Source organism: Anarhichas minor, unplaced genomic scaffold (assembly GCF_050575085.1).
Source record: "Anarhichas minor isolate MPS153535 unplaced genomic scaffold, ASM5057508v1 ptg000080l, whole genome shotgun sequence".
Classification (NCBI taxonomy): Eukaryota; Metazoa; Chordata; class Actinopteri; order Perciformes; family Anarhichadidae; genus Anarhichas; species Anarhichas minor.
Window position 1 is genome coordinate 2,724,222 of NW_027466526.1, and position 12,214 is coordinate 2,736,435.

Below are 12,214 nucleotides of genomic sequence, written 5' to 3' on the forward strand. Positions count from 1 at the left end.
CAGGAATGCACACTCCTCAGCTACAAGTGCAACACAATCAATAGAGCCTGCTCTCGCTAGCAGCGGCCCTAAAGCGCGCTTATATATTTCACTGTGAAGATCGGGCTGAAATTACTGCAAAATGAGCTCACGCAGCAACTCCTCTGCCATCTACGGTCGAAGGGTGTAGATCATGACTAGCATGTAACAGGTTAAAAAATGGGTTTGGTTAATTCACAGAGTGGTAGCCCAAAGACAATGTACAAAATTACATATTATATTCTTATAAATGAAATATTGGAGTGCCTTGAAAACTTAATGACATGATCTTTATCAAAATATTGATTTAGTGTCATTGATGAAAGCTAGTAATCCGTATTGATTGTTCCACCACCCCTACTTGACAGCAGTGTTTGGCAACATTTTTTAACATTTATTTTCTTTTATGTAGGCACATAACTATCACGGGACCTTTTTTTATGTGCCATTTAAGATAGTCTCATAAAGTGGTTTGAAAGTTTCTAAAATGTATCCTGATTTAAATAAACCACTGGATTTTCCACTGGAAGAACACATGTTAAGTTTGGGCAGGTGTTTGTGGCAGTTGCAATGTAGCATATACAGTATATGTACATTTATTTTAATGTGTTTATGTTTAGTTTAAGAAAATACATATTTTGCCTCACGAGCAGCGTTGCACTAGGGATTACAATGTTGGTCTGTCAAGCATTAGCATGCCAATGTTAGCATCTAGCTTAAAGCAACTGTCTGGCTGCAAACAGTGTGTAACATTTAGGGGAATTAAGTGGCAGCAATGGAATACAATATTCATATATATGTTTTAATCAGAGGATAATCACCTGAAACTAATCATAGTGTTTCCGTGAGCTTAGAAAAAGCCAATTTATATCGGGAGTAGGGCGCAGGTCGTCTTCCACGGAGTCCGCCATCTTGCACCGCCATGTTTCTACAGCAGCCCAGAACGGACACTGGCTCTAGCGAGAGCCATTCGTGTTTTACGTTATCTGAAGGTTGCATTCCGGATATCGGTATTAAACAGCCCGGTGCTAAATTACCTGAGTATTGAAAAGCACCGACGTTGCTGTTATTTTCATGAGTACTTTTTATGTTTTGATGTTAACTATATACAAATTACAGCATGTCCTGAAGACTGGAATAAATATACTCCATTTGTCACATGGTTAACAAGGCAGTGGAGATGAAAATGAAAATACAAGTGATTCACAGTCAAGGTTTGCCTCCAGACATGACGTTACAGTTGCACTGTCTTAATAATCGGAGAGGTGTTTCACACACCGGTGCTGAGGTAAGACAAGAAAGGAGAGCTGCAAACCTGATAAAGCCATCCCCAAACTATAGTGACAGTTGTGAACTGAAAACACTGTCATCCTTAGTGGTGCACACAATGTTTACCCACTTCTCAAATCTGAAGGAGCATTTATAGTCAACCCCCCAGGGAGTTTTCTGCATACTTTACACTTATTAGTATGTTATGAGGGGGCTGGAGTCAGTGTACTTGTTGTTCTTGCTCCTTATCTTGTCTGGCAGTGTCCTAATCTGGATCAAACGTAATATTTTCTTTGGTGAGTGGTCAAAAAAACAGAATCACGCATCAAAATCTCTCTCTTTTTTTTTTTAGATGTCTTGCTTTCAATGTGTCACATTGGAAAATGTTTCATTGTTAGTACATTTGAGTCAAACTTATCATTGTTGTATATTGTACAAGCTGACAGGACAATGCTATAAAAATACAGAAAGACACGTGGGAAAAGTGTGCCAACAATGGCACAAAGACAGTGATGTGTTTCTGCTGCACAGTCTGTAAAGTAATTTAATTGCCCACAATAAATAAATGCGTTTGGATTCCGTTCTCGTGTACCTTTTCTCCACTGCAGTGAACTTGCATTGTCTGCCAACCCTTGTCTCCCTCACACACACACACACACACACACAGACACAGACACACACACAGCTGCAGTCAGAGGGCAGAGCAGTCTTTTCATGCATGGCACACTATGCTTATGTAAGAGCACTACTTAAACCTGGTTACATCACATAAAAGGCGGCACTGTGTCAGTGGGTCACTGTGCCACACAACCACTGAACTACATACACACTCTATGTTGGGCCCTTCTCCGCTGGTCATGTGTGAAGGAGGCGTTCAGGCACACGCTTTGGAGGGTCATTCAAGCATGTGTGCATGCATGTGTTTATATGTGCGTATGTTGGTTATGCCAGCTGATGTATGATCAAATATGATTTGATAATGGCCAACATAAAATGGAAAATGTGACGATTATGTTGCTTGGTTTACTTTAGAAGACAGCTTGAATTGTGCAAAATGTGCCATTGCTGCGCCTACGGAGTGCCAGTAGGGGGGCCCCCTCTGTTTCCAAATTATACTTGCGTGTATCCTCTTCTCACCCTTAACCCCAGCTCCTGCTCCGCATACTCCCTCCCCAGCTCCGCCTTTCTGCCAGCAGAACAGCCCACCTCTGTCTTTTTCTCTCAGTTTCTATTGAGTACACACACACACACATACACACACACGAGGGCAGGACCAGCCCCTCCCACTGGTCTATAGTTCCATGAAAAACACAGAGGGAGAGAGACACAGACAGAAGAGGGGGAGAGAGAGAGGGAAGGAGGAGCGTAGCTGCGCTGAAGCCGAGCCCCTCTATGCTTCAGCACGAACAGTGGAGCAGACGGCAACAGCCACACAAACACACTCCACACACCACCACCACGACCACCACCGCCGCCACCACCACCACACAGACACTGTGACGGCTGCCAGGCACAGTGGGAAGCAAGCCGTCAGGGAGAGAGCTTGAGAAGAAAGAGAGGGATCGCAGAGGAGAAGAGAAGAAAAGAGTTGGAGGAGGCACCTTGTGGATCAGAGGGGATTTTCCTCCTGTGCGAGTGCGCTTCTGGATACGACTATCTGCTTCTTCCCGAGCAAGAGGAGTTTTTAAACGAGGCTTCTTTCTTTTTTTGCTCATCCTCCACGCCGGGCTCCAGCGATATCTACCTATCTATCCCCGGAGCTTAACAAAACAGGGAGGGAGTGAGAGAGAGAGTGAGAATAAAGGCAGTCACAGCTTCAGCTCAAGACCACCCTCTCTCCTCCTCCTCCTCCTCCTCCTCCTCTCCTCTTCTTCTCTCTCTCTAGCTCCACATCCAGGCGTGAGTTCATCGCTGATTTCACTGTCTTTTGAGGATAGAGCAGAGCACAGCGCGTGTTCTCCAGGACACAGCCGAGCTCCCGGTGGGATCAGGGTCTCGTCTGTGGTGAGAGGGAGCGAGAACCAGACAGGGAAACTGATACACAGGAAGAAGGAAAGAGAAGGAGAGAGACGAGAGTAAGAGACGCCGGAGAGCAAATTGTGGGCCATGTTCAGGGCAGCAGGGACGAAGAGTCAGTCTGATTTTTAGAGTGGAGAGTGCAAGGAACCGACAACCGGATCCTATCCATTCCTCCCTCCTCCTCCTCCTCATCGTCCTTTTCTTCTTCCCTCTCCTTTTACCCTCTCTCTGTCCTGCTCTTCAATTCCCCCTATTGATTCCGGTGTTGCCTCCTACTAACCTTTTTTTAATACCTTCCACTCCTCACCTCCTTCTCCCCAAACCCTTTTTTTTTGCTGCCACTCCGGATTCTCTCTGTCTCTCTGTCTGGGCCTGTCTCTCTTTGTGAGGTTCCCTGTGAGCTTCCAGACAAGTAGACTGACTAAAACCCCAAGTGCTATCTGTCCTCCTGTCCCTCCCTTCCTCTGTGTGTTTATCACACACACTCCTCAGTAAGAGGACAACGTTCTCTCTCTGCATCCTCCACTCTTGGAAGCAGTCGTCTGAAGGATCCAGGCCGGCGTGAACGTACCTCACCTGCGAGCTTCTATCTCGAGCCTCCAGGACCTTCAATTGGATTCCAGCTACATGGGAAAACGTTTGGAGCAGCAGCAAATGTACCCCCACTACACCTACTACTACCCCCACTATCTCCAGACCAAGGTAGGATGGTCCGCCAGGTTGACCTATTTTACCACACTCTAAACTCATTGGGAATAAACGTGTTTGCGCTTTGAAAATACACATCAGCTTGTCATCCTGTAACTGTCTTACAACCATCTTGCAACCGTCCTTTTGATTAACTCTATATCTTCTCTATCTGCTGCCTCTTTAAATCTCCTTCCCAATCAGTACCGGATCAAGACAAAATTCCATTTTCCGACGATCTCAAGTGTATTGAATGTAATTCTTACCTCAATTATGTCGAATTCCTTAATCAACGCACCAAGACCCCAAAAGGGATCTGTCAAAAGACCAAAATTTGTTTGAGAAAGCCGCAAGATAGATGCTGAAATTTCCTCGCACGACAGCTTGCTAAATGACACCATGGCCCCTCTCCCCCATCTGTCCCCGAGCAGGGAGATATTGGTGTCACTCAGCTTTTCCATCCACACAGAGACTTGACCCCATCCTCCCCTCTCCGACCCCACCAGCTCCAAGTTCAAGTTCGGGGCATGAGGCCCACCCTTCCCTCAGCCCACGTTTTCTCTCCTACTTTGTCCCTCTCCCGCTCTGTCACTCCAACCTCCCCCCCACCCCCAACCCCCCTTCTACCCCTCCCTTCACTGGCCACCCCCAGGCTATACTCACCCATGATACCATGCTGTAGACGTGATTGATGGAACCTGATACACTTATCCGTTCATCAAGGGTACAGAAAACAGAGCTCCGGTTTAGTTTTCTTTGTTCTTTCGCTATATTCCTACTTTTTGTACCCACACATAGCATGCATACACAGAGCAACACACACAAGATATTTCCCTCTCTGAGTCTTCTACCTCCAAGAACAGGGAAATGGATCGCTAAGGCCTGATCGATGGCTCCTGCATCATATCGCCAAGCCCGCCATTCCCTTTGTCTGCTGTGATTCATTTGTTTTTCCTTCGTGTGATAGTAAGTGTGAGGAGTTGGGGTTTGCTGCAATATTTAGTAAATGTGTGCATGTCAGCAGGCAAGAGAGATGCAAAGATAAAAGTGTAGGAGTGGGATGCTATGAGAGTAGAGAGATCATGTTATTGGGTGGACACAGTGTGGGAAGAACAGGTAAAAAAAACAACGATTGCTCCACTGTAATAAATACGCCAATAGCAACACATCTTGTACAATTGTGAAGTCCTAAATACTGTTATTTCAACAAATGAACACATGGGTAGGATTGTCTTGATCAAGTTTCTGTTCCTTGATTCTAATCCAAAACCCAAAGATTACAAGAGGATTTTTGGCTGCTTTCATTTTCTAATTTGAAATAGTTCCACATTGAAGACGTTTTCACAGCCCGTTAATGTTTTATAACACATGCCTCCCTGCTACAAGTTGTGGGTAATGTTCACAGCAATTACAGATGAAAGCTGGCGGAGACGGAGCATATTGAGATCCAATAAACAAGTAATTTAAATTTAGGGGGCTGATACTAATCAACCAAACATTGGCTGAAATCAGATCAGATCTTGACATTTGTAATTAGGGATAGACAGGTTGTAGTTTTGACATGATTATACTGTTGTTAACCGTGTTTTAAAATCGAATTAAAGTATTTTTTGGATGAAAATATATATTATATATATTCAGCACAGTCAAGTGCACGCTGGCTCAAATGTAGTACTTTATTCATTTGCAGCTCCACTCTAGCAGCTCTTCAACTTAAGTTCACAAGACAAGATTAATATTTCCAATTAACTGCAGGATATTTTTGCGGATGACATGTGCAGATCGCATTTGCAGCATGTCGACATTACAGACGTATAGTTGTTGTTCTCACATCTCACACACTCACATCTGGGCCCTGTCTGATGTTTTTAAGAATGTGCTCAAGATGAGCAATCGGACTGTTTGTTAATGCACATCTGTGACTTGGTTGTTGCAACCAACATCTCCAATGAAGCACGCCTTTCTGTTTGCTAATCTGGAAGAGGAAATGCTTGTCTGCTACTGGATAATATAAAGTGTGTTGTTTCTAAATTTTCTTTTAATGAAAAAAAAACCTCCAAGGATCTATATGGTAATTTTTTCCCTGTAAAAGTGCTCTTTTGTTTAATATATTTTTTCCCTGAACAGAATTAAAATGGCAAAACACAATTCATCTTCTTGATGTATTTTTTGACAAGTTTGACAGCCTGTGTTTTTTTGGAGCATTTTCATCATATATTTTGTGGTTGCATTAATACTGCATATCTAAATGGTACAAAAATGGTTGTGATTGCATCAGATTCATAATGAACTTAAAAGGAAATCTTATTTCATTTTCTAGCAATAACAAAGAAGCAGCACTTCTAATCAGTGAATCAAGGAGCATCTAATCACTGTGTGATTTGTAGGTTTAATACTCAAGATATTACGCCGTATGTACACGTACGTTAGATTAACTTCAACATTTGATGCGCGCCGTTTGTGTGTGCAGATGTCACCGTGTCACACTGCTGTCCTTTGATTTATCTATCAGTTCAAGGTCACCTAATTTCTCTGAAGTATCTGCAACAGGCATCTGGCCCAGACCATCTCTTGATTCCTTGCACTCCATCCATCCCTGCCTCCTATCAGCCCTCCCTCTGTCCCTCTGCTGTCAAGGTCAAATCAAATTGGATCCTACCCTCCCCAGTGTTTCCTGTCCACGGTGCCTGGATGTATGTGTGTGTGTGTGTGTGTTCGCATATCTATCCATGTATGAATAAAACCAGCGTCTGTATTTCAGGTTTGTTTCCGTGACTGTACATGAGCCTGAAACTTTGTCCGTCAATGCGTGCGTGAGCGAGGACTGAATATATTTGCTCACGTTTGTGTGTGTGTGTACGCAAGTCTGTAAGTGCATGTGTGTATCCTGTGTTAATGTGTGTGTGTGTCTGCGTGTGTGTGTGGCCTCTGAACAGTGACTCCTTCTGACCCCTTCTCGGTGCAGCTTGCTGTCATTAAAGCTCTAGCGGGTCCCAGAGGAGCAGTTCTGTGTGTGTGTGTGTGTGTGTGTGTGTGTGTGTGTGTGTGTGTGTGTTTCAGAGGCCCCATAGAATAGTTCAGTTATATGTCTATATGGACCTTGACAACAAGCCAGTGTTTGATCAGCCTGTGCTGCTCGTCTGACTTCAAATATGTGAGGTGTGTGTGTGTGTGTGTGTGTGTGTGTGTGTGTGTGTGTGTGTGTGTGCATGTGTAAATGTTGTTGGTGTGAATTAGGTGTGCAGGTGGTTTTCAGACTCTTCGTGTACAATGGACAAGAGCAGACAAAGACTTACTGGTTGTATTTATTGTGTGGCCCCCCCCCCCCCCCCCCCCCCCCCCCCCCCCCCCCACCCCCCCCCCCCCCCCCCCCCCCCCCCCCCCCCCACCTCTCTCTTGCTCACTGATCTGATTGGAGATGTAAATGGCCCCTTATTAATCTTTATTCCAGAGAGTGGAGGCTCTCCTTCTGTGGAAATCAATCATTTGTGTCTGTGTGTGTGTGTGCGTGTGTGTGTGTGTGTGCCGCCTTCACTCCTTCCAATAGCAATCTTTAGACACAAGACTCGCTCGCTCAAAAGGCGCACACATGCACCACCTTCACACAAAGGCAGTTATGAAATGACTAGCTTATACTAGCAATGCCTTAGCCAGATGACAAAGTGTGCGTAAATGTGCGGCTATTAAACAAGAGAACAGCGCTTGCTCTGCCTCCATAATGGGTTATAGGTACAGTTAGTGTACATTAGCAGTGGGGCGGGAAGGGACAGCATTGCCCTCTTATGTGAGCCTAGCGCCGCTTAATAATGGCTGTTAGAGGGTTTGAAGGGATCGGGGGGGGGGGGGGGGGGGGGGGGGGCATTGTTGCATTTTCTGGGTGATTTGTTAACCATGTTTAGGATTTTCTTGCCTCTGTGAGCTGGTTTCAGTCAGCGTACTGTTGATGCCCATTCTGTGGCATCGAAGGCACGATTTGCTTATCTACTAAAGGTATTTTCTTACTCTTTCCAGGAAATCCAGTCTGTGAAATCCCAAATTGGTCCAAATGAAAGTGCAAAACCAATTACCGTAGCTTGTGATTGTTGCTGTGACATTTTGAGCGTTTCCCTGTGGTTGGGGTGGAATGTGTCATAACAGCAATAATAAAATCAAACATGTTGCCTTTTTTAAATGTGGAAAAGTGGCATCCATGCCATCAAGCTCTGATAATCAGAAAGTATATTTATCTTTAGGTGACGTATATAAAACGTATGTCCCCTCATGCCTCCATTTCTCTTAGTTCAAGCATTATTTGCTTTGCTTTGACTTTTTAGTGATTTTATGTCTTTCTCTTTATGCTTTTATGAACCTTTATTTGCAAATGCAAACGTTTTGCATGTCACGTTTTGCATGTCATGTGTACGCATTTTAAGCTTTTTGCGTCTAATTTATTGCCCCGTCCTCATTTCCCAACTTGTCACATACGGATGCATGTCGCAGTTTCAATCACGTGGTTAACATTATGAAATCATCAAACTAAACTACTTGGTTAAGTTTAGGTAAAAGCTAATATTGCCCTAACACGTGGAATGACTTAAACTGGAGCGTTATTCACGCCATGTGGTGATACCAGGCTGTTATATGTATAGATGATTGAGCCTCTGAATGTAGTAGCGCTATTCAGCTTTTAAATCTTTTCTAGACACAGATGATGCTGAGTGACTGAGGACGTGAATCTTTGATGATAATCGATAAGAGTAAGATAAGAGAAGCAGAACGAGAAAAAAATAAGTTGCATTATCAACCAGCCGATCATTAGTTTGCTCCAGAACAGTGTGCTAATATGCTCAGTGGCACACGAGGAGCTTTAATTAGGGTAATGAGAAACAGCATTCAGCTGATATCAAAGTAATGGCACGCGCGGACACACCCGGACGTCTAAATAGAATATTCCATCCTTCAAAGATGAGATTTTCACATTCAATTACTCTCCATTACAGTATGCGCTCGATAATCGTGGTGAGTTTTTGGCTGAGCTGTGATGAGTGAACATCATAAAGATAGGGAGGGACACAAGGACACAAACAGAGATTCGCATGTGCAAAGGGATTCACTTTTACACTGAGCTGATCTTTCTGTCCTCCCTTTACTATCGCATCCTTCCTTCCTTCCTTGTGTCCTTCCAAGCTTCTTTTCCTCGTCTTGTCAAACATAAAGTAGTTTGCTTTAGCAGAAACAGCCACCATAAATTATGCAGCACACATCACACACATCACACACACACACACACACACACAGAGAAATGTGTGTAGTGCTTTGTGCAAAGTAAACAGAGGGTATAGGTTTTATAGCACTGCATGCATTCTGCTCATGCCCTGTTTCTCCTCACACATCTGCCCGCCTGCATCAGTTGTAGTTTTACAAGCGACAATATTATCATGTGCTTGTTGTTTAATTAAGACCGAGCTATTCTGTTTGGATCTCAGCTCTGCTCTTGATACCATCATATGCCAATGTAGAGAATGTAGAAAAGCCTTATGTTGCCTTCTTCTAATGCCCTACCCAACACTCTTGCTCACTCCTCTCCCTGCTTTTTCTTTTCTGCCGCTCTCTCTCTCTTCCTGCCTGTCTCCCAGTGTGTTCTGGTCTCTCTCTCTCTCTCTCTCTCTCTCTCTCTCTCTCTCTCTCTCTCTCTCTCTCTCTCTCTCTCTCTCTCTCTCTCTCTCCTACCATCTGTTCAGTTTGCCAGGCCTGGGTAGTTTTCACTGCTTAAAAGGGAGTCTCCTAACCACCCATATATGACCATTTATTATTCTCCGTGGGCTGTTCTATTCCTGTCCCAGTACAGTAGCGGACGCTGACCCGTGCCTCGCTGTGTTGAATAGGAGTGAAAAAGCTTAAGCGGGTCAGCGCATGCACGCGGGGGTGAGAGAGGCTCACCCCTGCCAGTTTTGTAATAGAAAATATGTGAAGGAGGGAGAAAGAAAGGTGGATGGAGCAGGAAAAAAAAGGGATGTGAAGGAGAGCAGAGTGAGATGTATCAGGAAGAGAACAGATGGCGGTAGCAAAAGGAATTTGAAATAAGAGATAGAGATCCAAGGGGAGATACAGAGCGATGCAGTGAAGGAGACAGAAGTTGTAGGCCGGGTCAGGGAATAATGGTGCTGCTGCATTTTTAATAGTTTGCCACTTTGTAACGACCCTTGTCTAATGGATTCGCTGCCTCTTGAAAGCTCCTGTCAGGGCCCTCTACCTCCAGCCAGGCGTTTTGGGGAACAAAATATCGCATTGGGCCCAGCCACCACAGGCCACGCCAACTTTGCACAATTGCCGCAACCCCACCTCCACAACCCTGTCGGCCCATTCAAAGCTTTAAATAACTCCCTTTGCAGGCTTGCAACTCTCTTGTAGTCCAATGATTACTGCACGATATTTACTGAAAATGTAACACTGTGCAGAATGTTGTATGTCTGTCTGTAGTGGAATTGACTATTTAGTGACTTACAGACTGATACCTTCTTTAAGAAAAGTGCTCAAGGCCATCTTTTACAGTCTAAATGTCATTTTAATGGAAAATCATCTTGACATAACTTAAAATATATATGAATAACTTAAAATTAATATAGAGTCATATATTATCCTGTAATATAAAACCATTTCTTATAACATTTAAAAAAATTCAGTTACTACCAATTCAACACAATACTGCTCACCTATTTCTCTGTTTTGGAGTAGGGCTGGTTCATTGGTAGGGGGATGGGGTTGGGGATGGAGAGACAGGGCTGCTGAGCATGAAGCTGCATCGGTACTTGGGCCTCGCACCAGTCAGGGACCGCGACAACTGATTTGAATAGATTGCTAAATGTTTGCCTGTATTGATTAAATGTCGGCATGTTAGGGGAGCAAACACAATGGACTAAGCTAACAGGTTAACTTTCACCACTCACTGACCACACACACCTTTCCTTGTGAACAATTGGGTGATATAACATTGCCCTTTCTTTTCGCTCTCCTGTCGTTCCTTTGTCTTCGGAACCCCGATTTTTTTCTGGGGCAGGACCAAACCATTTCATGTAAATAGACGGGGTGGAGAGGAATCGTCCTAACTCCCCCCCCCCCCCCCCCCAATACGACGTCCCTGCCTCAAACAGTCACACCATGGAAATTGCTGTAAATCATGTTTAGAGCTAAATTAACTCACAGGAAGCAGCAACTGAAATACTGAGGGCTTAAAGAAATCCATTACTCAGGCTGACTTCACAACTCTTTGAGATGTACACTTCTGGTGCGCCGGCTTTTAAGACACCGTGCTAAGTGCCTGACAAAGACTTTATCTCGGGATGAAAAGGGAGAGACAAAGAGCACAACCTCTAGCTGCTAGCTATTTTTAGTGTGTGTGTGATGTGCAGTGTAGAGGGCCCATGGCCGTGAAGCTTATCTACTTTCTAGAGATAGAAACATATTTAGTCTAGGTTTCACAAATGTCTGTATCTCTGCATTACATGGACTGGCCTTTAAACTACACAGTGAATGTTCAGACTCCTCACATCCATTCATTATAGGAGCTGTATTTAACATTCTGAGTGTTGATATAGCACCAAACAACTTTTGTCTATCTATATATATATATATATATATATATATATATATATATATATATATACACATCTATATATATATATATGTAAAGATATAGTGGAGTAATAACACACGAGCAGAGAATGAAGTCGCTCTCCTTATGTGTTGTAATCCATTGTGTGCCGCTGTTCACTTGAACTTGCAAAGTTCACTCACCTCCAGCTTTCTGCAGAGTACACACTTCTCGTTGTCAACACTTTCTCTCTATTTGAGGACATATTATTAAAGCAAACAATGAATCAATTTCTAATGTTCAGAATAAACAAATGTGTTTTGGTGAAAAGAGATGTTATGTATTGGGATTCCGGTCTGTGTTGGTTTGTAGGGCCTCTACCTATCTTAAGGATCATTAGCTGACGTGTGTGGGAACCTTTTTACACAAAACCCGTTGACCCGCCATTGACCCTGCGTGCTGTCACAGATACTGTGATTATGAATTTATTATCTCCCTCCTACAATTACACATACATTCATCCAGTATAATCAGGATGCTTGTTTTGTTTCTTGATAAATAAGATTCTATTTTGTAATGAAAGCTGGCTATATTATAGTACACATCTTGTTCAGACGTAACAACATCTATTAGTCATCTGTAATGGATTTT

General features: G+C 43.7%; 1 protein-coding gene across 4 annotated transcripts in view; it reads left to right on the top strand.

Moving 5' to 3' along the window:
- The first annotated feature begins 3,933 nt into the window (after positions 1-3,933).
- rbms3 (RNA binding motif, single stranded interacting protein) overlaps positions 3,934-12,214 on the top strand; it is a 101,168-nt gene continuing 92,887 nt past the window's right edge. For all 4 annotated transcript variants that reach the window (XM_076081480.1, XM_076081478.1, XM_076081481.1 and 1 more), the window contains exon 1: positions 3,934-4,008. In XM_076081480.1, coding sequence (XP_075937595.1) covers positions 3,934-4,008 — 75 coding nt within the window. The remainder of the gene's footprint in view (positions 4,009-12,214) is intronic.